The sequence below is a fragment of the Nothobranchius furzeri genome, chromosome 1 (assembly GCF_043380555.1).
Source record: "Nothobranchius furzeri strain GRZ-AD chromosome 1, NfurGRZ-RIMD1, whole genome shotgun sequence".
NCBI classification, from domain to species: domain Eukaryota; kingdom Metazoa; phylum Chordata; class Actinopteri; order Cyprinodontiformes; family Nothobranchiidae; genus Nothobranchius; species Nothobranchius furzeri.
Window position 1 is genome coordinate 50,206,170 of NC_091741.1, and position 27,990 is coordinate 50,234,159.

The following is a 27,990-nucleotide window of genomic DNA, read 5'->3' on the forward strand; positions in this document are numbered from 1 at the left end:
TGACAGAGTGGCATTTTAATCAATGTACTGTTGACAACATAGCAAGTTATGCTCGTTAAAATATCCATGTTGGGAAAGAATTTGGAACAACCAACATATACATACAGTTGAAGGAAATAAAAGTATCCACAAACACATTTTTCATCCTTTACACAACAAGGCGTTCACACGGGACACCACTCTTCCACACACACACACACACACACACACACACACACACACACACACACACACACACACACACACACACACACACACACACACACACACACACACACACACACACACACACACACACACACAAACGCTTGACCTTGGTCACGCCACCTTCGTCAAACGCTTTTAGATTTTCTGTTGGTACAAAAACGGTCATTCTGGCAAAAATAACATTATCTAATAAGATCCTCCCTTAACCTGCCCTCTGTTCTCCAACTTCCTGTTTTATGTACAAGTGAGAAGGAAGTATGGCCTCGCCGTTTTCAAGGAAACAGATTTAAAGTGTTGTTTCTCACCATGTTCTCTCCTTTCTCATACAAAACAAGATTAATCTGAGGTAAGAACCGAGACAGTATCAAAATACCAAAACAAGATTGTACTAAATGCACCCAATATGTGGGAAAAAAAGGGGGGGACATGAGTTAGAACCACAAGTTATGAGACAAAAGAGCAGCAAAAACTGATGGCAAAGGAAATGTGAGAAGCTGTGGTCTTTACTGGCTTGTGTGTTTCTGATCAGAGACAAGAGGAGAGAGAGAGCGAGAGAGAGACGGGTGTCTCCCTACAAGCAGGAAGCACGAGGTGGATATCAGAGCTGCTGAGGGGAAGAAGTGATGCAACGGATGTCTGTGAATAAATTATCACCTTGAAGCTTTAACACGTCTGCCTTGAGCTGTGACGTGAATGCTAACACGCTCCACCCCGGCTAACATGCTGCTATTCCATTCTCACCAAAACCCACCTAAAGATAAGTCAGAATCTTTATAATCGGTGATCAACTCGTACAAATTGTGAATGGAAAGATTTCTCTGATGTCACCAGCTCCCAACTCCTCTGAAACACGCAGATGAAGCAAAAAGCCCCCAAAACAGGATAAACAATCCCAAAAGGCATGAATTAACACATCCACAGGGACAAACCGGGAATATCTCCTCATCCAGACAGCTAGCTGAGCGTGAGTTAAGGCAGTGATGCTGAGAACATGTTAGCTTCCCAAAAACGAGACCACACCCACCACCGAGCTTGTCCTGGAGACTCGAAGGCCAGAAAAGTAAATAAAAAAATTGTTTCTCTAATCCATCCATCAACAACAAACAATCCTTTAAAGAAACATAATGTCAGAACACACACACACACACACATCAGAACAGACATTAAACACACGATCATCTTCATTCCAGTGAGGATGACTTATGAGATGTTTTGTTTATATATATATTCTCTTGGTCTTTCACGGAAAAATTCCCCTTCATAAAAGCTCCGATCCCAGAAACAACAACAAAGTGAGTCCTTCAATCATCTAATTACAAACGCAATAATTTAATATTTTCTAGCTAACAATTTGAAATCGAACATTTTAAACCTCACAAATGGATCAGAGAAGCGAAAAACAAAGAAAACGAGTGATTTTGAGGCGTAAATGCACTCTGGGCGAGTTAATGGCAAAGACGTGATCATACAAAAACCTTTAGCTAGAATTTGTTTTGGCAGAATATCAGACCAATCAAAAAAAGGGATCATTTCACGACCTGTTATGATCACCTGCTACCAAGCTGAAGATATATTACTATAATGATGATGATCAAGTGCACGGCAGTCTAACACAATCAGCACATTCTTCCTTCACACAGAAGACACAGATAAGTGGACTGAGATGTGTAGGAGGAGCAGCTCTACAGAACACACAGACGATCACAGATGGTGTGGCTTCATACTTTCAGTCAGGACCCGGCCGGTTTACTCTTCCTACTGCAGCAGCGCCACACGCTGGAGTCCAAAGGTGCAACTGCTCGCTTTCTAACAGGATCCGACTCCTTCTTTATTCCCTGTGATAAATTTAGGGACAAATCTGTCATTAGCATTTCGAGGGATTCGGAGAATTTGGAAGTGGGGTCTATTAGTGCGCACACGTCCTTCGTTTACGGCCATGTTGGAGGCAAAGAGGTGAAAGATTCAAAGGGGAGAGTATGGTGGTGGAGGTGGGTGGGATTCAGGAAGACTGCACTCAGTGCAACAGCTCCTCAAGCTCGCCCTCTTTGAGCTTTGCATTGTCTCTGACATCATCGAATGTGTACGTCTTCACAATCTCGCCGTTATAAAAGACGGTGTGCAGAAGGTCCTGGACAGAAAACAAACCAGGTTAGAGTTTTATTGGTTTAGTGTTCACCGGTATCTGGAAGCGTTTGAGAACTCACCTCGCCGCACTCCTCCAGGTCTCCTTTGCCCTCCTCGAGAGTGACAAAATCTCCGTTGGCTTTCCGGTGCAGAGACAGGCGACCTTTCTTTGACCTCTTGTTGGGGTCGGCCACAGGATCCTTGAACACGTTCACCTGAGCCACAGCACAAAATAAAAAATGTTCAAATTAAAGTTAAAGATGAGTTTCCTCAATTATTTTCTGTCACCCCCCCCCCCAAGGGAACAGCTGAAAAGTCTGAGCGCTGCTGCCACCTAGTGAGAGGAAGTAGATTGAGCATTCAAGCACGAAAAAAATAAATAAATAAAATATAAAAGACGCCAAAACTACCATCCAAAACACTCATGGTTGTCCTGTAGCATGGCGACACTCACCCCCAGTCCATTGGTCACCACGTAGCTGCACTTGAACGAGCAGTTGAGCAGATCTCTGGTCAGTTTTTGCAACAGAGCCCCTCCGGATCCGAAGGCGATGTTCTCGATGGACCACCGGTGCTGCTTCATCCCCTCCACTATCTGTAGAAACCACACAAACTGAACGTTGTCCCAACCTCAACCCCATAGAGAGAAACCCTCTTCCCCAGCAGGTGTCCTCACCTCCTGCAGCGTGTTGATGTCCACCCCGTCTCCTTGGATGACTCGGATGTACGGGGGCAGAACTTTGTACCCTTTAGAGTTCTCCTGAACAGGAAACTTCTTACCCAGGATCTCCAAAACCTGCAGAAGAGGACAAGGTTAAACAAAAGAAGGAGTGTTGATGAACTTTATTGCTCTAAACAAAACCATTTAATGACCTTCAGAACTGTGTCAAGCGGGTTTCCAGAGTCCGGTCGAATGACCAGCGGAGCATCGGCGCTGCGAGTCTCTATCAGCGCCCGTAGGTCCTCCCCCCAGATCTTCTCACAGGCGTTGTAGATGTCGTAGCTGTCACTGACTATCGACACGGGGACGTTGGGAAACTGCTTCACGATGTGCTCAAAGGCATCTTTCTCATGGTCCTTCCCCCACGCTGTGATGGTGCTACAGAGAGAAAGCAAACATCAGCAAGATTAGGACTTAAATGAACTTTAATCCAAGGTGGAGGGAAAAAGACGTCAAACATTTGAGCTGAAATGTCCAACAAGGACAATCACAAGACATTAATCAAGGGTCCAGAAGAGGGCGGTGTGCTCCACGTTTTATACACCAGGACAACTTTAGTAACTAGTCTACAGAAGAGCCTCAGAGAGCCCAGTCAAGTTTAAGTTATGGTGCCTGTAATCAACCGAGTTCAACTTTTAATGTGAAATCTGTAAATAAACCTGACTGTTATAAGAAAACATGAGTTCATGTTTTTATTACAATAATTATGTTAAAACAAACCACTCGAGCTTTGGTTCAATGTTTGTTGAACTAAAGGTTTTAAGGCACTGGCATCGAAGCTTTGCGTCACAAAGGTAAAAATCATTAAGTAGAAAATATTCACATTTAAATTTTTACTGGGACTATTTTATTTTTGCCTGCTCAAAAAAACAAAACAAAAAATACCAAAACCCTAGAAATCTAAATGTAAGAAACTAAGTCTGTGATGTTTGCTTTATTTATATTTGCATTTTAGTCAGTGTTGGGACACTTTTTCTTCAAAAGAGTGCGATACCAAGTTTAATGAATGGCTGTGCAGAAGTAAACTTTTCATACAAGTCAGTGAGGATTTGTGATCTTGTTTACAGAATTAAAATGGAAAACGCGGTTCATAAAATATGGTGTTTAGTACTTGTCCATTAGCTTTTACAAGACAAATGTCCAGTTTCTCTGTTAAACACGACAGTAAACATGAACAGCTTCAGGTTTCTGTGACTGAACCCGAGTCCCATCATTTAAACGCTGAGTAAACAAAAACAGGTCTCTGAACCTCCAGTATCAACAGAACTATCGCCTGCCACCCCTCCCGGGGTATCGGTCGCCAACGAGGACTCAACAGAACTACATTTAAAATAAAATCTTTAATTTCAATGAACAGGAACTAAAGATACCCTTTTCACAATTTTGAAGAAACCCATCTAATTAAATATTTATCAGAGCAATCCCAATTTCTCAAGATGACACCAGCAAGTCACAGTGACTCCTCCCACTGGGGTAAAAACAAAACTGGCTTTACGAGGGACTCATTATATAACGGTTGCCATGACAACCCCAGCCACCATCCCAGAATACTTTAGTGCAGAACTGGAATGAAGAGTGTGCTGGAGCAGCAGTAAGCGCTGCCGGTGAGGCGTGAGAAGCCGCTGCATGTGTGTGTGTGTGTGTGTGAGTGAGTGAGAGAGAGCGAGAGAGCGAGAGAGAGAGAGAGGTGCGTAAGCAATAAGCACAGATCAGGTGTAATAAAAGGCCGCTGGAGACGAGGACGAACCTGCATCTGGGTAGCAACCAGTCAGAAAACCCACCCCAGCTCCTCCTCCTCCGCAGACACGACCCATCAGACATGACGGATGATGACGGCAAGAACAAACTCTTACATTAAACATGAGCTTTAGTCAAGCCGGGCTCTTTTTGGTGCTGATGGGTCAAAATCAAGAGTTTAACTGCAAGGGTTTTACTTCTGGGAACAGACGAGTTACAGCACAACACCCATGCTGATAATTAACAACAACGCCTCCAGAGGTCAAGGGTAATAGGTGGAGAGCAGACATTTGTCTTTCTCTGGAGGACAGGTCTGCTGTACGAAGCAGGTGACGAACGACAGGTCTGTACAGGTGAGCTATGCGGACAGCAGCTTCGTTCTACAGCGATTACATAAATAAAGTTTGAGTAAAGAGTACCTGTGCTCTGCAGCTGGCACTGAGAAGCCCGGAACCGGGTCCTTGGTACCGTAGTACTTCTTAATGACTCCGATCCCGGCGACGGTGTCTGTTCCCTTGAAGTTAACCAAATGGGCCGAAGCTCCAATACCAGCAGTCTGTGAGCGATGAGGCGTTAAAAGGTTAGTACAACAATAAACAAGTTTATGTTCACCACACTCTAAACTATAATCACTAATAGCTGAACAGGAAAGAACGTGGACTACTGCAGCCGGAACAACTGCTAAAGCATTAAACCTGAAGATTTTGACTCAAAAGGCTGAATTATAATTTGTTTAACACTCTTTACTTTCACTTTTACATTTTTTACTTGTAAAAGCCCATTTTGAACAGCATGTCAATTTACAACAGAGAAAAACCCGTTAAACTGTCAAAACAAGTCTGTCTCCATAACAAATACCAGACTGATAATGGTCTAGGTCTCTAGGATGCACCCGGCATCGGGCCTATTTCTGTTTCTACAAGCAAAGAGAAGACATTATGTACGTTATGTCAATGATCTTCCCTTTCCAAGGGAAGCAGGGCTTTTATTGTGAAGGGTTATGCCTCATATGCTTTCAGCATTATGAAGATGTAGTCTGCCTTGTGTGTTGGCAGTTCTACCAAGTTCTCTCAACCTCTGGACATAACAGTGAGAGGAATGAATGAGAAAGTAATTTAAAACTGTGATATTAGTACCACAGAAAGATTACACCAGTGTAACCATTAAAACCAGTCATCGCCTTGACCACACGTCGTACCTCTTGAGATGACACACCCCTGTAGCCGAAGTCGTGGAGTTTATACTCCAGACCCTCCAAGCTCCCTGACGTCTCCAGGAGGTACTTGGCCAGTATCTTTTTCTGCTCTCTGGAGTTGGTTGCCACGGTGATGGGGTACCAGATCTGAACCAGGATAGTCTGATTGAACGGGGGGAAAAAAAAATATGAAAATCAGTTCAAGTCGGTGGATTGTTTTGGTTTAAGTTTCCAATTTTTCAAGTTTCTCATTCCCGTCTAATCTGCAGCTTCGAGTAAAAGCTGTTTAAGTCGCTTTGACTTGCAGACGGTTGTCGTCCCAAACCGTCTGGTCCAACTGTCCCCGGCATTCATCTGCTGTTAGAACCCAAAACTAACAACCTCAGAGGGATCAAGGAAGAATGTTCTCTCTCACAAGACAAACAGTGGGAAAATGCATTCCTCGATGCTTCGAGCTAACTCCACCGAGTCAAAGATTTGAATATGAAAACAAAAGGATTATGAGGCAGGGAAGATTTATGAAAACACTGTTTATACAATCTGAGTTATGAAAGATGATGGTGAAGATCTGGCTGTCTAGGTTTGTATCAGTCAAAGCAGATTCATGGTATCTTTACACTTCTAATGATTAAATCTCATCAGTCATTAGCTCAACAGAAACATGATAGGATATGCAAACGTTTAGCAACACTAGCCGACAGAAATGCTTTAAGAGTAGGGATGAAACAATATATCTGCATCAATGTCAGCAGATGTTAGTCATTTTTTAACACATCGGTATCGGTCCGATAAATAAAACTGGGTCAATATTAACATCTTGTTTCCATTTGTTTATCCGTTTCAGAGGGTGAGGGGCTGGTGTGTATTTGTTTAGTCATGTGACAGTGATTATAATCAGAAGCGGCGTAAATGTGTGTGGTGTGTATACATAATAATGTAAATTCAGCTGGAATACATTTCATTCTATACTAAATCTGCTGATCTTAGAAGCATTAATGTCAGTATATCGGTATCTGCAAATATTGGAAAACCCCACCCCTCAGGGGGCGAATCCCCCGGAAACTGGAGCTTTTTCACGAATTTGAAGTGGTTCTTGGCTCTCTGGGGCATGTTTTTAAAAATTGTCCTCTATTTACTCACTGTAAGCCGTCATTTTCCTTAAATATCTCCATTCGTAAATGCGCAGTGTGAACTTCCTTCCGGTTTCCTCTATGGACACCGCCATTTTAAATGTCCTCACACATGCGCCTAGTGACTTGTACTCGTCCCTTCTATGATGTTGTTTTCTAGCAAACAGTCAGGGAACACGCAGGGGATCTGTTTTGAATCGATCTTGGAAAAGAAGGAAATCGCATTTCATTTGTCGGGAGGGCAGTAAACAGTAATGTTTCAGAGTCATTTTTGGGTGGGGCATAAAAAAATGGCTACATCCTTCTGTTCTGCAACTAGCAGGGTGGGCGTCCAGCAATCAGTGGCAAGATGTCTGAATATCAGGAAATAATACAGAGAAAGACTCCAGATCCTGTTGTTCTCTGCTCCTCTCTTCCAACTGACTTCTGGTTCCTGAAACAGGAGTACTGAATCTATGAAGTTAACTTTAATCTGCTGCTCATCTGAAATGTTAGATATTAGTGATGCACCGATATGAATTTTTAGGCCGATAGCGATATCCAATATTGAGATTGCTGTTATGGCCGATACTGATATACTGACATTAATGCTTCTAAAATCAGCAGATTTTGTATAGAATGAAAATGAATAAAGCTGAAATTACGTTACAATGTACACACAACACACACATTTATGGCTCTGAGATGATTTCATTCACTGTTCACTACGGTTGTCACAGTAACTGGTGTAGCGGTAAACACAGGTAAAAAAGTTGACAATAATAACCGTCTTGTTTAAAAAAAAAAACTATATTATCTCGGTGGATTACCGTGGCTGCGGTGTAGGCGCGGTGACCCTTACCAGCCACCGTATCATCTGCTGAAGTTGCCGGCGGCACATGCGCACTTTGTTGTTTACAACCAAAACTTTCTTGAAGCTAAAGCTGAAATAATGGCCAAAGGAGGAGACGGCAGCGCTCAGGAGGACATTTTTTATCCCTCAAAGAAGACAAAGTGGGAAGTACGGGCATCTTTTGGATATTTGAAGAATGCCGAGGGACAGTTGATAGAAGACGGCTATCCTGTTTGCAACACCTGCAGAAAAAGTGTCTGTGAAAGGCAGCAACGCTTCAGATCTCATGACACATCTGCGTGACCATCACCCACAACTCTACAGTCAACGCAAGGTAAGCTAACGTTAGCGTTTTAGCTAAAATGTGTGATCCGAGGATTTGGGTTGAGGGAGAATGCAACGAGTGGCTATATAAAGCAGCCGCAGCGCCGCTACCTGCATATAAACCGTGTCGCGGACACCCCCATGTTGAAATGACGCTATGCATTACGGGGCTCCCAGGGGCAGATAAGAGTTGGTCTCTCTCCGAGAATAATTATGAATTTAACAATGATTACTGCCTGATGACATTTTCCCCACATCTGCAAAGCTCGCTGGAAGGACCCAAACTGAGGATGATATTTTCCTGATATAGGGTTTATTACTCAAGTAAGGGTAAAAAAGTATCTGATTAGAAGGCTACTTGAGTACTGAGTATCATCTGAACTAATATTTTTAAAATGATGACATCAAACAGACATAAAATAAGAAGTTATGGGCAAATATTGGTATTTTAAAGACTAAATGGGAAAAATGTAAACAGATAAACAACATAATTACAAAATAACACATTTTAGGCAAAATTTAGACACAAACTGAGGACAATATTTCCTGATATACAGGGTTTATTTAGTTGTCTGAAAATGTAACATGTTTAAAAAAATACCACGATAATACCGAAAACCGTGATAATTTTGGTCACAATAACCGTGAGGTTACATTTTCACACCGCGACAACCCTACTGTTCACATAACTAAACAATTACACATCACCCCCCACCCCCACCCCCACCCCCACCCTCTGAAACAGGCAAACAAATGGAGACGAGATGGAAAAAATATTGGTTGTTAATATCAGCCCGATTTTATTTATCGAACCGATACAGACATGTTAAAAAAATGCCGATACCCATATCGATGCCGATATATTGTCTATCCCTAATAGATATCTAGTAGATGTCTGCCTAATAGATGTTAAAACGACTACCTAGTAAGGTTTTAAGGATTTGAGATTTCTTAAACTTAATTCCTACTTCTGCAATTGTTAATATATAAAAATACTTAAATTAAATAAAAATAGCTGTTGACACCTTTAAGAATGATAAAAAGAATAATATTTGGAATACGATCAATTATATTGTTGCCATCTAAAATAGGAATTAGGCTAGAAAAACGTGTGATTGTTGATGAAAAGTTAAAATGGCCCACCACACAGACGGGTCATGCTTCTGCTGGCAGACTGATGCCATGAATAACGCGGTGCTTTGTTAAATTACTGTTATTTCTCTCTCCCTTCCTTACATTTTTTTCTTTTCTCCTTTTAAAAATACTTGTAATCATTTTAGAAATCTTTTTATACTTAATTTAATATTTTTGATTTTGTGAAGCGCCTCGTGATTTTTATCTTGAGAGGAGCCATGTAAAGGATTGTTTTCTTTATTTTCCATATTTAGATACATAACTTAGCACCGCTTCTTTTTACTTTAGCAAAATGCAGCAAGCGCTTTGATTTTTTTCAGCATTTTCTAAGTCCACCTCCTCATAGGAGTTTTGTAAAACTCCAGTCAGTGCACCAAATCGCCAGAAAAGTCCAGAAATCCAGGTGGAGAAAAAAAAACACCCGTAAAAATCACATCCATGTGAGAGGGAAGAGGAATGTTGACCTAATGACGTAACACAAGGACATCAGAGTGTCAGCCATGAATAATTACCCAACGTGTATGTAAGTGTATTTATATCAGTCACAGCTCTCACTAGAGGTGTGTGTGTGTGTGTGTGGTGTATCCAATTTTATCAGGGCGTGCGTGCGTGTGTGTTGTCACAATGCTCTCGGCTGTGGGTGACCTTCGTTACGGTCTTGTCGGTGCTAGCTTAGCTACAGTCTGACTTTGTGCAACATGCTTTTGTGGAGAAATCCCTGCAGACATCATCTGTGGGAACAGTCGAAGGGGATACTGGGGGAAAAAAAGGCCGACGTGAAGAAAGAGAACCTGAAATGGGACAAAAGGCGGCCTTCTGAGAAGTGAAAATGAAACTGAACTCAAGTCTTTGTTCACTCAGCAGGACAGGAATTTGTGTATTCTGGTTTATCTGGTATTTTTTATTATAGTGAACACATTTTTATAGAAAGTCTCCCGATGGACATCTCTAAAAAGTCCATGAGTCCTGCAAATCTGTCAGGTTCAGTTCATATTGAGCTGAGGCTGCTGTCTGACAGTAAGGAAATAAAATAAAATCTGTTTTTCTTTAGGACTCCAAAATAAACACGACCTGAAAGAGTCATCATAACAGGCCTTGCTCTGTAATCTCCTCTAAGCTCAGCTAACAAAGCAAACTAACTCACCTCCACCCAGTTGGTCAGCCAGTAGCATTCAGGGTCTGTGTTCTCCACTGTGAACAAAACGTTGCCTCGAGGGATGACGCTTCCTTCAGGCACCGCTTTGATTTCAATGGGCAGGTGTCCATCGTACTTCTGTAAAACACAACATTAGAAATAAAAACAGTGTTAGGATCAGTGTAGATTTACTGTAATGAAGGTTCTGCTCCATATTTTCTGCACAATCGAAGCAGCACCAAATCAGGATATGTGCTTGTTGCAGGTGTGTGCATTAAAGGTAATCATTACAATAAATAAAATATTGCTTATGTTCATTAATCTAGGCTGTTTAATTGCAAGATGAAAGACAAGACATAAGATGAAAGAAAAATGATTGTTTCTTCTCAAAAAGGAACATCAGTACGAAACGCAGTTCTCTCTCCACCGTACAGAAACCAGATCTGTGCAAACAAATATTATTGTTTCAATTTCACCCTGTTTGAAGGCTGAATACAGTTTTAAGGGGTAAAGATGGCAGAATGAGGGCAAAACCCACCGGTAGTGTGTGACGTATAAAAATATACAACTTCTGTTTGACTCCTACACTCAGCGGTGCAGCTTCCAACAATTCTTTAGAAAGGGTCAAAGTGTTGATGCTCAAGAAGAAAGAAAGAATAAATAGATGTATTTTATATTTGTTTGGACATCCGGGCTGCCATAGAAGCTTGTCTCTGCCTTTATCATACCTGCAAATGCAGAAGGTGTGAAAAAGGTGGCAACTAAAATATACAACCCCAATCAATTATTGGTGTTTAGCTAATAAACCGATTCAGTTTGATTTAAATGATGAAAAGTTTTAAACGTAATCCCTAAAGTTGGGGATGTTGAGACTAGACCTCTGGCTTTTCTCATGTCCTGTTCGCCACCTATGCCTATTATGAGCTTTAAGCTTTTCTCCACATGATACCTTTCATAATATCAGTGCAATTATAGATTTAAAAAAAACATGCGTGGAAGTCTTTAAGCTAGGGATGCAACAATACCACTTTTCTCCAAAGCGTTACGATACCAATATTTGGATCTGAGTACTCGCTGATACCGATTACAGATACTTCTAACACACAACAAAATGCAATGAATTGGAATACAGGTTTTATTTTCTTCTCTGACTTCAACAGGAAAAGACGGTGAGGTAGACAAAAAATAAAATATAATAGAAAATATCACAAAACTAAAATATTAGGTGAACAGAAATGACAAGTTACAGTGAAGCCACTTTCAGGCTGCTGCATTGGTATCGGTTCATGGTATTGATGAACTTTTACCAATAGCAGTATTGGTATCAGCACCGATCCCAGTATTGATGCACCCCTACTTTAAGCAGTAGAAAGTGTCTCAAATTAAACTGTGTGAATGTCTGAATTACCCACAGCAGTGTCTTACCTCCAAAATGTAATTCCAGCCCTTCTCGTTGAAAACATCATCCTGGAAGTGTTCTCTGTACACCTCCTTCGCCTCCTGAATTTTCTCTGGAGTCACTACTTTTCCTGGGAAGAAATGGTGGTATGGACAGAAGGGGGGCGGAGAACGAGGGAGAAAAGCAGCAGAAGTCACTGCAGTGCTCCTCTGTTGTGTCCCACAGTAATTAGACTGCCAGTGCATGCTGACTAAGCACTTTTGTCCACCACAGTGCACCCCCCCCACACACACACACAACTCAGATGCATATCTAAACCATAGGAGCTGCTAAAAAGGTAAGGGCAGGATGTATGAGGATGGTTTTCAGAGGTGAATTCATTTATTTGATCAATATAAAGAATAATCTTTTGTTTTGATGCTAGAACCTAAAATGTCTTCATAAGAAGAAGAAGAAAGTATAATTTCTATAGCGCCTCTCAAGATAAAAATCACGAGGCGCTTAAGACTGTTTTCCTTACAATCCTACTCTGAACCACACTTAGGGCTCTGTAAATATGAGGCTCAATGATGCTTCTGTGAAAGCCGGCAAAGACAGCGAGAGACGGGAGGGGGGGGGGGGGGACACCATCCAGGGTCAACTGGTCTTTCTTCCTCCAACAGTGAAACAGCAGCTGTCCTTTTGTCTTCTGTCCCTCTGTTGTCTCTGACACTCTCCCCTGCACCTCGCTTGCTACGCTATGAAATCCTCTTAGGGACGACGGGAGGCAGATGCTTTCTTTCAACTCTGTCTCTTGAACTTTCAGGAACTCTTGTGAACGGCAAATTTGGGTTAATTGGGCTGAGGATATTTTATTTCTCACATTTTGCCTTGATCAGACTTCTCTTCACTGGCCTTTATTCTTACCTGTTCTTTGTTTTTAATGAATGAAGTGAATAAAACAGCAGCGGCTACAGGCTTGGATGGAGAGCACCTGCCTTATTTGAATAAATTTGAACATGCCACCTTTAAATTTGGATGACGAAAAAAGACGAGCGTTCCGTTATGTAGAAAATCGTGTTCTTCTGAAATATAACACACCCGACTCTTACGCCAATTTCTCTTAAATGAAGTCCTTCTCTTTATTAATTAAATGGTAGGGCAGGGTTGGACGCAAATATTACGGTACTGTATGGCAGACAAAAAACGTACCAGGAGCGGGTGGTAATGCTCAGAAAATCAGCATGAGAGAAATTTTAAAAAGCACTCCTGTGCTTAAGGTCTCATTCACTCGTTTTCAATAAATCTGTGCTGTCTAGTGTGAACGAATGCCTTGTGAGTCACTTTCAGTAGAAAGAAAAACTCTGGCACTCCTGTTTCGAAGGGTAGGCATTTGTTAGAGTGGGTCAGTAAAAAAATGGCAGGATTACAAGTTTGACTCACTAATATTTATAATATGCGAAAATTTCATCTTTGATTGGTTAACAGCAACACAACCCTTTTGATGCCACCGCCCACTTTTCTTTCTTGGGTAAAAGATTCATTGTTGATGTTTTACCTCCACAGATAACACAAGCCGGATTGTGTATCATCGTGTTGTGGAGTTGCTAATGCTAATGGTTAGCTTCTACTAGCGGAGACGTGCTCTGCCCTCTCCTGGCTGCAAAATCAACACAGCTTTCTGTGGTAGGAACCAAGGTGGCTAATGCAAGAAATAGGGGTAGAGGACTATTTTAAAAAAGAACAAACATTACATGGTGAACAAGAACTTCACCTATCAAAATAACTCAAGATTATTTTTCTTACTTTTAACTTGTAAGAAATAACATTTTAGCTGAAACGTTGGCCAAAAATAGAACTGTGAGGGTAGGGTATAGATCCTAAAGCAGAACTGGAAAGTTGGCCTTGATTTATTTAAATAACTGGTTTGACAAGAAAAAAGGGGAGGAAGCTAGCCTAGAAATCTAGACAGGCAGTAGTAGAAGCAAAATGATTTTGTTCTGCATGTCAGTGTAGCCACACTCCATTGGAACCTCAGCAGCTCGAACCAATATTGCGGCTTGCCAATCACATCGCTTTATTGGTTTGGTGGGCGGGATGCTATTGGGACTGAGCTAAGATGGCAGTGGCTCATTTAAAACTACTTCGGCATCAGCTTTGGACATTTTAGACTTGGGCCTTTTTTTGAGTCAGGACCAGATAGAGGTACTTAGGTCAATTTTGTAGAAAAGGGATGTATTTGCATTTCCAACAGTGTATGGCGGACTGCTCCATTGACTGACAACTGTACTGGTGAGTATGTCCCATTGTTTGTTGTTCAATAGCACACAGCTTGAAAAGCAACTGTAGACTCTGCCCTACAACTGAGCTTAGTCTATGGGCCGCAGTCAGACTAAATATTCACTTATATAGGACGGCTCGCCAGGCTAAGAGGACACAGCTTCAAGAGGGTGACTTTCACAATTCAAATACTGGTAAAAACTTACCCTTTAAGTATTTGTGGAGGATGTACTGAAGGCCATAAAATACAGTTTGGTCGTACTTGACTTTTCTGCTTTTGGTAGAATCCGTCCTCTTCTCGCGGCACTCAAAGTAAGAGTACATTTTACTCGTGTTGGGGGGATACTGTTTGTAATGTGTTACCTGTCCAAAGACAAGAACAAAATAAACATCAGTGTCGACATTGAACAGAACATTGTTCTTCTCCCCGTGTGTTGGTGGCTGTGGCTTCTGCAGACTATCCCATCTTTAATGTATATCGGTGAGCTGAGGCGAAGGGGTCTGCTGCATTTAGCACCAAGTATGTTTCAACCAAAACAAAATCCAAACACAGTTTTGGTTTATGATTTCAGACACACTTTTCAGTAAGTCTCATTGGCGCATGAAAATATCTGACAACACTAACAATTAGTCTCGTCAAAGCAGAGATTAAGTGAACTAGAGACGAGTGAGTTTATTAATGACTTTGTGTGCAGAATTAGATGATGTGCTATAAAACACTATAATAAAGAGATGCCTGTTTAACTATATGCATGTCATAAATATAAAATATAATGTAAGTATTAAGTTTAACAAAAGACCATTTGTTTCTTTATTTGGTTTTTAGTTTAATGAACTCCATGCAGATTTTACAACCTTAATAAAGTGCTGAAAGTTCAGTTGGACTGAAAAACCTTTATCTGGGTTTTGTAAAAACTGGTTATTATAAATGAAATTTGAAATATTTTACCCTTGACTGGATGCTTTGATGTTTTACTAATCCACCATTATTGTGTTTTTTTTTTTTTTGGAAAAAATTGAGCAGCATATTGACACACCAGGAACAAGTGATTTTGCCATGTGTTCTTAATGTTTTGCAATGCACGGTGAACAAATACTGCTCTTTTCTGGTGAACTGACGAAACGTTTTGTACAAATGTTGAAGGATTTCGTCATGCGTTAAAATTTAAAACCCAGACATCTGATCAAATCTTCCACATTTATTAGACAAACCTGAATTTAAAAAGGACAAAGGGCTAACAGCATGTTTGATAATTACTTCATATTAAATTAAAACACATTGATAGTCCACAATCAGGGAACGACGTGTCAGAATTACAGACACACGTTCTTACTTTTCTACTCAACTGTTAGAAATCAAACAATCACAGTTACAAATGTGCCGCATGTGGAAGAGTAAACAGTTTAAGACATGTCCAGGCATGTTTGAAACGTAAAACACAGGATGAGGAGGAATCAATGGTTCCTTTTCAGAAAATCTTAGAGTGAATTAAATCTCAAGTGCGTGGAGGAAATTCCTGGGAGTGCACCAGGGCGTTTGAGGATCACAGCAGCAGCTCAGAGTCTGCCAATGAAGAAACGAAAATGCTTAACTAATCAACTGTTTTCTGTTAAAGTTCCACTATTAATTTTTAAGAGAAAGTGACCAGCGTTGTTTTCATTAATGATGACCATGACTGATGATGACCGACGCCCCTTTTTCTCATGACAAAAAGGAGACGCTGAAGAGTTAAAAATAGCTCTTTGGTGATTAAAACATAAGACAAGTGGGACTTTTTGTTGACGAGACTGGACGAAAATTATGCCTAAATGCACATTTATGCCAGTCTTACAAAAGCTATAGTTGCTGCGGTCTCTGGGTCAGCAGGACCCAACGGACGCAGCACACAAGATCGCTTTCTTGCTGGGGGAGAGTGCGTTGAAAAACACAGTTGCTCATTGAGAAAGTAGTGTCGAGGCTACTTTTAAATAGAAAAGGAAATTGATTAGGCAATCACCTGATCTGAATGGCATTAAATTAATCTCCGAGAACAAAGTAAGGAACGTTGGTGTTATCTTCGACCAAGACATGTCATTCAAATCCCACGTTTAACAGGTTTGTAGGATTTCCTTTTTCCACCTTTGGAATATTGCTAAGATTAGAAGCATCCTTTCCAGGAGTGATGCTGAAAAACTAGCTCATGCATTTTTTACATCAAGACTGGATTACTGTAATGCATTACTCTCAGGAAGTCCACAGAAAGTAGTTAAAAGTCTTCAGCTTGTCCAAAATGCTGCAGCTAGAGTTCTGATGAGAATTAAGAAGAGAGACCATATATCTCCTGTCTTAGCTTCCCTACACTGGCTGCTTGTTAAATTCAGAATAAACTTTAAGATCCTCCTTCTCACATATAAAGCTCTTAATAATCAAGCTCCATCATACATCAGTGATCTGATTGTTCCATACGTTCCTAACCGAGCACTTCGCTCTCAGACTGCAGGTTTACTGGTGGTTCCCAGAATATCTAAAAATAGGATGAGGCAGATCTTTTAGTTATCAGGCTCCTATTCTGTGGAACAAACTCCCAGCTTTAATCCTTGAGGCAGACATCTTGTCTACTTTTAGGACTAGGCTTAAATCATTTTTATTTGATAGGGCCTATGGTTAAAATCTGATGTTAGCCTAGATCTGGACAAGTGGGGGCGTTGAGGGAGGTGGAGTGTACAGTCACGGCTCTCCCTTGCCCTGCCTCCAACATGCCTCCATCTAAAAGGCTAGGTTATCCTGAGTTATCTCTGTAGTTATGCTACTGTAGGCTTAGACTGCTGGAGGATATACTGGCCACTTTCCACACTCTTAATACTTTCTACTACAATTTGCTCTTTAACTGTATTATTTTCTGCTATTTCAGCTGTTAACTTTATTTTTTCTCTAAGTGTTTTTCTCCCCAGAAGAAGCTACAACCATGTTCTGCTGAGCTGTAGTGGCCTCAAGGAGGGGGCCATCGGCTTGAACACTGTTGCTAACCACTTAAACATTCTCCCTCTCCTGATACAGTACATGGTATATATGTTGTGTGTGTGTGTGTGTGTGTGCGTGCGTGTGTGTGTGCGTGTGTCTGCTCTGTCTTCTCGATCCCCAGTGAGTCATGGTGGATGGCTGCTTATACTGAGCCAGGATCCTCTGGAGGTTTCTTCCTATTAAAAGGGGGTTTTCCTCTCCACTGTCGCTAAATGCTTGCTTAGTATGAGGATTGCTGTAAAGTCACTGACACTAGTCAGTGACTTGATGCAATTAGCGGAGTTCCTTATATAGGAAACTTTTTACTGATTTGCTGAATTAACTGACCTGTATTGAATGTTTACTATGCAAAGTGCCTTGAGATGACTCTTGTCCTGATTTGGCGCTCTATAAATAAACTTGAATTTAAATATATTTGTGATTAACACATTTCTTATCCGTGTGCTTTTCAAAAAGTCATGATATTGGGCAGACTTTTTATGAACAAGAGTTTGTAGAGTGGATAGTTAGTTCCCCTAAAACCTAAGCAGCATTAAAATGATTCAAAAAGCAGCGACAAAACTTCTCCTCAGCCGGTATGTATGGCCAAGAGGAGATAAAGGTCAATGAACTACTCAGTTTCTTTGACCTGAGCGTGTCCTTTCCTTTGGGCTTTTGAGGACTCAAAATAGACACTGGGCTGGATCATGTGTGATATTTTCTGACACACATGCTGATGTTTACACACACAAACCATGTAATGATAAAATCACAATACTGTCTTATCAGTAAAATTAGTCAGATTACATATATGTGGTCTATAGCAATGGTTTATATATGGTAGGTTTGTCCCAGTATTCTGATCTTCCACTTATAGTGAGAATATAAATATTTTGCAAAATGCAAAAGAAGAGCATTTTTGACTAACCTTAACCAATTATCTGGTGACATAACCTACCGGCCATTTTCACCTTCTCCTCCAGTTGGATTCGTTAGCCGTGACCTTGCAACTGACATGTATATGTTGTAATTTGAGTGTTTACAACAATGGTGTCCAAATCATTCAAGACGCGTGACAAAACTGCCAAGCTGAAAGCAGATATGGTGCCCATAATTTTGCTTCGTAAAAGCCACAGAGGGTTTGAGGCTCTGTTTACCATGTGGGATATATTTGTTTCATGACAGACCTTTACAGGAAAGTTTCACGGTTAACTCCCTGGGTGTCAATCATACTTCTTCATTTCAGAATTGGTAACCTCTGCTAAATATGGTACAAAGTTTGTTTTGGTTTCATTTGTAGTTTGTAATACATGGTCTCATCAGAGTTATTCCAGAGGGCATAGAAGAGGAATAGGAGTACATGGAGCTGGGTTTGTTGTTGCATCATTAAGAAACAGTTGTTAAAGTTTTCATTTTGAAGAATTTTGTACAACACTATGATGATAAAATACAGTTGTTTGTTATTTATCATGATATTTATCAAATATGGTTATATATTGGGAAAATAGGGCTGTAGCGAAGCCTCGAGGACGTCGACGGCTCGATTCTAAAAATTTGTCGACGTCAGATCCGGAAGTCGACGCACCGCGCCCACTTGTTGCATCCCCAGGAGTTTGTAAATAGAGGAGGAATCTGCCTTTTTTTCCTCTAGTTCGCCCTCTTCTCCGCCTTCACTAACATCTCCGCCAAATACCGAAGACCCGGAACAACGTCCGTCCGCTACTAGATTATTTTCCTGTGTTGCCCGCCTTCGTCTCCCGGCAACGGAGAACAACTTCCGGGGTCAGATGCGCTGCTTCGTCTCTACCGCAGATGTAGGACATCACCGGGAGCGTTTCTCCCTTCATTAAGGAGCTTCTTTCAGACATTAGGAGAGCTGTTTTGGTGGTAGCAGTCTCTCCTCCATGCTGGTCTGTTTGCTGCTGGGTGTTTTTGGTTTATTTAAACTTGGTAACTTGAACATAACGTTGGTAAAGCTACTGTTAGCATCTTCGCTAACAGCTTCTTGCTTGGGATAAGCTGTTACGTTTTGGTTTAGAGTTCATCTTTTTTGTGGTGCAGATCTCCCTTTTATTACATTTAGAGTGTTGTGGGTTTTCGGTTTAGTGTAAAATATCACCTTGAGTTTGGTTTAACCACCCAGTTTAGAGTTTGGACTTTTGGAGATCCTTCTTTTGGTCCAGAACCCAGTAATCTTTGCCCAGTGGGACATCCCTAGTTATTTGTACTTTGTTTTAATTCCCCACAGGCAGAATTAGTATTATTATTCCCAACCTGTGGATGGAAAGATTTATGATTTTTTGTAGTTGTAAATAAACCTGATCATCATTTTAACTTTTAAATCCCGTTATTGTCCCTTCCTTTTTGCACACGCGCCAAACTCCCCAGGAAGGGTCGTAACACCACTCGCCTCACGCTCATAAGTGACCAAAACAAAGCAGCATGGAGACACTCCGTCTTCTACCACCTCTCAGGCAGCAGCCTGCACTCCCAAGTTCTACATGTCACCAGAACATAACCAACCGCAACACAATAAAAGCAGTGTTATACAAAATGGAAGGCCTGTAGTGTTTATTATCTTACAGTAATAATTTATCAATTTTTTTGAGGAATTTATTTGAGATTTTCTGGTTTTTGTTAATTGTGCAATAGAAAAATAATCATTAGATTAATTTTCTAAATAGTCATTAGAATAGTCGACTATTCGATAAAATAATCATCAGAATAATCGTTTTAAAAATAATCGTTTACCCCCAGCCCTATGGGAAAATAATATACATTTAATTAAAAAGGCGATGTAAATAATTATTAAACACTCAAAAGTATCAAAAGTTGGTACCGTTAAGTACGGGGACTTGGTACCGTATCGATTCAAATGTCAAAGGTACCCATCCCTAATGGCAATAGCTGGTATATTGCACAACTTAGCCTCATACAGGTGCTGGCCAGTAAATTAGAATATCATCAAAAGGTTGAAAATATGTCAGTAATTCCATTCAAAACGTGAAACTTGTACATTATATTCATGCAATGCACACAGACCAATGTATTTCCGATGTTTATTACGTTTAATTTTGATATTTATAGGTGACAACCAATGAAAACATCAAATCTGGTATCTCAGAAAATTAGAATATTCTAAAGGCCAATGAAAAAATGTTTGTTTCTCTAATGTTGGCCAACTGAAAAGAATGAACATGAAAAGAATGTGCATGTATAGCACTCAATACTTAGTCGGGGCTCCTTTTGCCTCAATAACTGCAGTAATGCGGCGTGGCATGGACTCGATCAGTCTGTGGCACTGCTCAGGTGTTATGAGAGCCCAGGTTGCTCTGATAGTCGTCTTCAGCTCCTCTGCATTGTTGGGTCTAGCGTATTGCATCCTCCGCTTCACAATACCCCATAGATTTTCTATGGGGTTAAGGTCAGGCGAGTTTGCTGGCCAATCAAGGACAGGGATACCATGGTCCTTGAACCAGGTGCTGGTGGTTTTGGCACTGTGTGCAGGTGCCAAGTCCTGTTGAAAGGTGAAGTCTGCATCCCCATAAAGTTGGTCAGCAGCAGGAAGCATGAAGTGCTCTAAAACTTCCTGGTAGACGGCTGCATTGACCCTGGACCTCAGGAAACAGAGTGGGCCAACACCGGCAGATGACATGGCACCCCACACCATCACTGACGGTGGAAACTTTACACTGGACCTCATGCAACGTGGATTCTGTGCTTCTCCGCTCTTCCTCCAGACTCTGGGTCCTTGATTTCCAAAGGAAATGCAGAACTTGCTTTCATCAGAAAACATAACTTTGGACCACTCAGCATCAGTCCAGTCCTTTTTGTCCTTGGCCCAGGCGAGACGCTTCTTGCGCTGTTTCTTGTTCAAGAGTGGCTTGACACACGGAATGCGACACCTGAATCCCATGTCTTTCATGAGTCTCCTCGTGGTGGTTCTTGAAGCGCTGACTCCAGCTGCAGTCCACTCTTTGTGGATCTCCCCCACATTTTTGAATGGGTTTGTCGTCACAATTCTCTGCAGGGTGCGGTTATCCCTAGAGCTTGTACACTTTTTTCTACCACATTTTTTCCGTCCCTTCGCCTGTCTGTTAATGTGCTTGGACACAGAGCTCTGCGAACAGCCAGCTTCTTTAGCAATCACCTTTTGTGTCTTGCCCTCCTTGTGCAAGGTGTCAATGATTGTCTTTTGGACAGCTGTTAAGTCAGAAGTCTTCCCCATGATTGTGGTGCCTTCAAAACAAGACTGAGGGACCTTTTAAAGGCCTTTGCAGGTGTTTTGAGTAAATCAGCTGATTAGAGTGGCAGCAGGTGTCTTCTATATTCAGCCTTTTCAGAATATTCTAATTTTTTGAGATACCAAATTTGGAGTTTTCATTAGTTGTCACTTATGAATATCAAATTTAAATGTAATGAACATTGGAAATACATTGGTCTGTGTGCATTGCATGAATATAATGTACAAGTTTCACGTTTTGAATGGAATTACTGAAATATTTTCAACCTTTTGATGATATTCTAATTTACTGGCCAGCACCTGTATACAGTGGGCACAGAAAGTATTCAGACCCACATAAATGTTTCACTTTCATCAGACCAGAGATTCTTATTTCTCACCATCTCTGGGAACTTCAGGTGTCTTTTGGCAATCTCCATGCGGGCTTTCATGTGTCTTAAGCCTGGTTTATGCTTCTCCGTCAGCTCCGCAAGGGACAGACACGCACGGATTGACGGAAGCGTTTTGCTCTCATACTTCTCCGTCTCCTGGAGAGTGTTGCAAAGCAATTGCCCGGCAGGACAACAGAGGGCGTAGCACTGTTCTGTGGTATCCTGTCATGTATCGGTCCAAGATCGTGTGTTTATATTGTGTTTTTTGTGTATATAAGAGACTTTTAACACGGACATATTTGTCTCTCATTCTCCCACCGCTTCATGCGCTCCCCGCCTCTAAACCCACGTTTCCTGTCATTTCTGTCCACAAATAAAACTCTTGCGGCGCATCTTTTCACTCCTCCAGTCACGGGAGGATAAAACGTTCATATTTTTAGAGTTTTTTCGCGAGGTATTCTTCAAGCTGCTCCCTGTCTGCCGCTAGTTTTCCTCGGCTCTCTTTGCAATGGCGGCGCTGTAAACAACAGCGGCGTCCTGACCAATCACAAGCTTGCGTAATCTGTCTCGTTCGACGGATGTTTAAAAAAGTGGGCTCGACTCCGTACGTACTTGCGTGCCTGCCGGAGCCCTACGCAAGGACGGATAATGGCGTTGTGTGTCTCCGCACTGACGCAGACAGAGAAGCATAAATCAGGCTTTACACTGAGGAGAGGCTTCCAACGGGCCACTCTGCCATAGAGCCCTGACTGGTGGAGGGCTGCAGTGATGGTTGACTTTCTACAACTATTTCCACCTCCTGACTGCATCTCTGGAGCTCAGCCACAGTGATCTCTGAGTTCTTCTTTATCTCTCACCAAGGCTCTTGTCCCCATTGCTCAGTTTGGCCAGACGGCCTGCTCTAGGATGGTTTCTGTTGTCCAAAACATTTTCCATTTAAGGATTATGGAGGCCACTGTGCTCTTAGGAACCTTAAGTGCAGCAGAGGTTTTATGTAACCTTGGCCAGATCTGTGCCTTACCACAATTCTGTCTCTGGGCTCTTCAGGCAGTTCCTTTGACCTCATGATTCTCACTTGCTCTGACATCAGTGTTTCCCTTACATAGGCGTAGCCACTGAAATCCCAACGCCACGCCTACAAGATCCCAAGTTTAATTGATTTTTTTTTTTGCGATGTTTCCCGAAGGTGCAGCGGAAACTACTCTGTTGTTGCTTGTGATCACAGCTGGCAGACAGCAAGGAGGAGGAGGCAGGGCAGGGTGGTTACAGCTAGGGATGAGCCGGATACTCATTTCAGACTAGTATCTGGTATGGATAAAGCATATTTGACGAATACGAGCATGAAACGAGTAAAACTCATACATATCTGTAATGGTGCTGAAGGAAAATCCTTGTTGGGTAACTGACTGTCTTCATGCTCTGTGATTGGCCAGTCACATAGAGAGCCCGCCCCTCCCTACACACAAAACTGCAGCCGGGAGCTCAGTCCGTCCGGCCCATCCACGCACACACACACACAGTAACGGATCTCTCTGTGCTTGCTTCACTGTTGCTCACGTTTCTTCAGTCCTCCCTAGGTTTTCTTCAGCTCGCCTCTTTTTCGCTTGAATATTTAAAGTTACTTTTTTCGTAACGTACGTGGTGCATTTGACAAGACTGAGCAGAAAATGGCTCGTGCATGCGTCGGTCACTGCCTCCGCACCGGTCGGGGTTGTTTTTTTTATTATTTTAACTCTCGCTCGCGCGCACGCACGCACACACACACACACACCTCAATCAACATTGTTTTGTTCAACTGTGTGTGGGAAAAATGCCAACAACGTTAGGAAAAAATCAGTTTAATTAAATTAAAATAAAATGGTTCTAGTATTTCATATTTCCTAGTTCCTACTGCATGAGTTCCGATGCATTAATTCATGCACTTAAATATAATGTTCTGATTTTACTGAAAAACTTGTTCTATAATAGTTGTGATCAAAAATATTTAATCTCAATTCTGAGGCTGCTCTGTAAATAGTTCTCAAATAAACAATACACAAAGCAACTTCTGATCAATCCATATCAATTTCAGATTTAAAATAATGTACTGATGTAAACCACACCCACTAATTTCCAAATAATAAATAAGAGGTGCATTCATCTGTGTATCTCCTTTGATCCGCATTAAGTGATGTTTTCAGCACCAGAACAATGAAGCAAAGAAACAGATTCCTGAGTTTATGTTAGTAATTTTATTTATTAGGTGCATCTGACCTGTTCTATTTTTCTCTGAAATGAGATCAAATCAGTGCTTCTATGGGTTGTCTCTTCTCTGCACTAGAAAATTTTACTTTATTATAATGTTCACTGTAATGCATCTTGATGTTCTTAACAAATAAATTAAATCAAAGATATTGGTCAATAATGCAAAATATGTACATTTGTGTTTCAGTCATTTTTGTACTGGCTTAAAAATACTTCATTAAGTCTACTAAGCAGGGGTGTTGAACGTTTTTAATAGGGCCAGCCCAGTAATGATCTTGGACCAAAATAAAGGGAGCAGAAAATCAAATAAAGGGGGGCAGAAGGAGATGTTTTTCCAGACGCCAAGAAAAATTAAATGCCAGTTAGGATCACAAAAGCAGGAGATGGTCAGACTGGAAAAACATCCCCAGAAGATTTCAGTCAAACATGACTAGACAGAGAAACAGAAAGAAGAAAGTAGAAGGTTGTAACTGATTTCCTCATGATGTAATTTTGTACGAATTTCGGTGACAGGATTGCGTGCATACATAAGTTATGCAAACTCCTAAATCAGTGTGTGTTTATAGCAAAGAGAAAAATCCAGTTTGTTTGCAGCATTACCCATGCTAACTGTAAAAACAGGGCTGAGTCCTTTGAGCTAAAATTTAAAAGTGATTCATCTCAAAACATCAACAACTTCAGAACATTCTCCGAGAACATTTTAATACCTAAAAGTAAAAGTTTTCACCCACATGATGACCAATCTGTTGCTCTGAAATGGGATTTTCCAACAAAAATACACTTAACTTGCTCATTCATCTAAAAAAAATAGTATTCGGAAAAATATTATTCAAAATAGGTATTATAAATAAAACCTAACGTCATCTACTAGACATATTGGCAGCGTCACCTGGAACACCACATCAACCAGACAAATTAGCCTCTGAGGCAGAAATTCAGGCAGCTTGTTTCACTTTGATCTGATGACAAATCGAGACAAAAACACTTTCCTTTTTAATACTCCTCGTCCTGAATGAACAAGTCACACACACACACACACACACACACACACACACACACACACACACACACACACACACCAAAACTCACTCCTAAAAAATGCACCTAAATCATGCACGCCTTGCACGGAGACTATTTTATGCAGCTAACTAAACTGTTTGCCTTTTGCATGACTCAACAAATCTTTTCCAGGACATTAACAGCAACTTTAGCCAAGTGGGGGCACACGGGTGCCTTTCAAAGAAAAAAGGTGAAATCTGATCAGTTCAGCTCATGTTGTCTTTTATTTTGACTTATTATGCGTTTTTGAGAATTTCTCACTGATAATAAAAGATCATTTTTATCAGGTGTCTTGTTACCATTAGTATAAAGGCAAATCGGCAACTAAAAATATCCTGGTCAGGAATTGGACAAATGAAACTGTAAGATAACCCATTTGTCATTGGGTAACATTTGCCGTTTGCTGACTAAAGAACTGTGTTCTGTAGGTTTTAAACCTGATATAGATCATTTAATTTAAAGGGGTCACCCAAATATGTTATCTTATTAGAATAGTTAGCATGACTAAATAGATGTCCAAGTTATAAATATAATAGGGCCTTATCTGTATTATGTAGAATATTTTCTATGATGTCATTTATAGGCATATTTAAGTAAAAATGCACATCTGTCTTATTAAACGTGATTAGGAAGAAAATAATTCTGAAGTACTAGAATGGAGTTCCTTATTACTAGATAGTTAACAGTATGGTTCATAACGTCACTGGCATTCCCAAATGGTGAAAACGAAAGAAAAAGTAGCTATTTCAAAGAAATGCAACACACTGCAAAATCAGGTGAAACCACTAAATAATAAAGCATGGATAAAACTTACCAAATAGCTTTAAACAGTTTGTAAACTTTAAATACTCAATATAATAATGAATGACGTAAAGTCAAACAAACAATAAATCTATTTTTAAATATGAAACTGCACACTTGCATACTTTTATTGGGTTAAATCGAGCTTCACTTAATTTAATCTTTATTTGATTATATCGTATTTTTGTCTACATGAACAAACTGATAGAAAGACTGTAACGATGGTATACTTTCAACGTATTTGTGCCAACATCAGCATCCCTAAACGCTCTCACATGACTGCATGGTAACCACTCGCTACGTGCGATAAATCATTTCTCCATTTGGTCTTTGTTTACATGGAAACGCTGTTAGCGTTTATTAGCATATGTACGTCATTTTAGCCTTTTGCTGTAAAGCTCCAAAGCCTCAAGCCGACCGCTGAACATAAATAAAACGGTTTTAAATGCGGCGGTAATTAAACGCACGAACGCTGAAAGCTTTAACGGGATAACCCCTCCTTCCTATAACTTTCAGTTTTGTTTCCTCGCAGGTCCATGCTGCGGGCTAATCTTTGACCTAGCTAGCGAGGCTGATGAGACTTTGCCCATGTGCACCCCACTGGGTCATTGATACAACACTGGCTAGCTAATGGCTAATATTAGCTTTTTAAAATATATCAATCCCTTCCGTCTCCAAACGTTTGTTTTAGCTAGCTTGCTAATACGGTTAGCTTGAAATACCACCATGGATATGAATGCTGGTGGCGGACTAGCTTGTCCCCGGGCAAAGACCGCTGCCTAACGAAGAGATGCTCGTTAAGATAATTTGGTACTCCCCGTCTTTGCTGTACCCTCCTCCTCTACCGCATTCGGCCTGTGGTGAACCCTCGGACACCGGCCACACAGAACAGCGTGATGGCCTTGGGACTGATGATGAAACCACCTTGACTTAATCATTTAAAACACCTCTCCCTCGGTTCGAACTCACAACAGATACGGTACCTTGTATGAATCGGTCGCTAACAGTATGTTGAAGTCAGCGTCTCTGTGCTCCATCTTTCCTCCTCTCGGTTGTGGCTGAGTCTCAGCTGTCAGTGTGTTGTGTTGCGCGCCGTGGTGCCCGAAGCTCCAGCCTGATAGTGAGGGGGAAGGACAAGCGGACAGAACCGGGCGGGGGAAGGGGCGGGCCCTCGGTGATGTTCGGAATCCCTCGGACATAGCCCAAGATCGTATACACATAGGAAGATAGATCACTCAACACTGAAACCGGTTCCACCATCTTCTGCGACTCGAGAGGGCGCTGTTTCTGACTACAACCTGTATGAACGTAGTGATTCGATAATTCAGCCCTGGAATATCTCCGGCCGACCGAGGGGGGATGGGGGTTTGGAAAACTCTTCTGAATGCAGCAGGATGGCCGCTTGAAGCTGATATAAAATAGTGGGCTGATCATCAGCTCTGCAGAGCGTGCTGCAGATATTAAGAGGCTGGCTTCCTCCATCAGAGAGGTTTTCTCTTGTTGATGATGCATGGTTACCATCCATTTGGCCATAAATGAACCTGTCACAAATTAGGGCATGTCATCCCTTTCTGCTGTCGGAGAAATCTAATGAAGTTCTCAGAACGGAGTGATGCCGGACTTTGCTGCAATATACTTGATCCTATGTGATGGAGGATCTCTGAGTATGCTCTAAGGTAGGCATATGCTGTAATACACTTATGCCCATCTAACAGCACACATACATGGCCAGATCTTTTTTTTAGGCTGTACACTTTGATGGGTCGTCAAATCATCATAAACTTTGTTTAGAACAACCATATGATACACCGATGATGGTTTTAATAGACAGTGAAAAGAGTTTATTAAAAATGATTCGTTTAAATCTTGAAGTGTCCTTCATCTTGCGGATGGAACAGCAGTCAGATTAAAGATGGTTTACAGCAGACTTTGTGTCTCCTGTGATGGATAATCTGTAGATAGACGTACAGCCAGGACAGCTTGACCCAGCTGAGGAAGTGTGACCTTTGGGTCACAAATGAGGCCATTCATGTCGCTACAAAGCCTTTCCAATGTTAATGAGCTGTTCCAGATTGTAAACCAGCTTGTTGCCATG

General features: G+C 41.2%; 1 protein-coding gene across 1 annotated transcript; it reads right to left on the reverse strand.

Moving 5' to 3' along the window:
• On the reverse strand, positions 1 to 27,111 carry nampt1 (nicotinamide phosphoribosyltransferase 1). Its single transcript, XM_015958020.3, has 11 exons — positions 26,879 to 27,111; positions 14,404 to 14,560; positions 11,965 to 12,068; positions 10,549 to 10,677; positions 5,988 to 6,146; positions 5,209 to 5,345; positions 3,205 to 3,430; positions 3,008 to 3,127; positions 2,786 to 2,926; positions 2,412 to 2,546; positions 1 to 2,335 (listed from the first exon to the last, which is right to left on the reverse strand). Exons 1-11 carry the CDS (start codon positions 27,092 to 27,094, stop codon positions 2,222 to 2,224), a joined length of 1,638 nt encoding a protein of 545 aa, XP_015813506.3. The 5' UTR covers positions 27,095 to 27,111; the 3' UTR covers positions 1 to 2,221.
• Between the last annotated feature and the right edge of the window lie 879 nt (positions 27,112 to 27,990).

What these genes read in the sequence shown, in the direction of transcription:
- nampt1 (XM_015958020.3), bottom strand. Translation starts at nt 27,094, where the DNA reads ATGTCCGAGGGATTCCGAACATCACCGAGGGCCCGCCCCTTCCCCCGC. An exon ending in GGGGTGTGTCATCTCAAGAG is followed by an intron (nt 5,346 to 5,987) that starts GTACGACGTGTG and finishes CATCGCTCACAG; the next exon opens with ACTGCTGGTATTGGAGCTTC. An exon ending in CGCTTGACACAGTTCTGAAG is followed by an intron (nt 3,128 to 3,204) that starts GTCATTAAATGG and finishes CCTCTTCTGCAG; the next exon opens with GTTTTGGAGATCCTGGGTAA.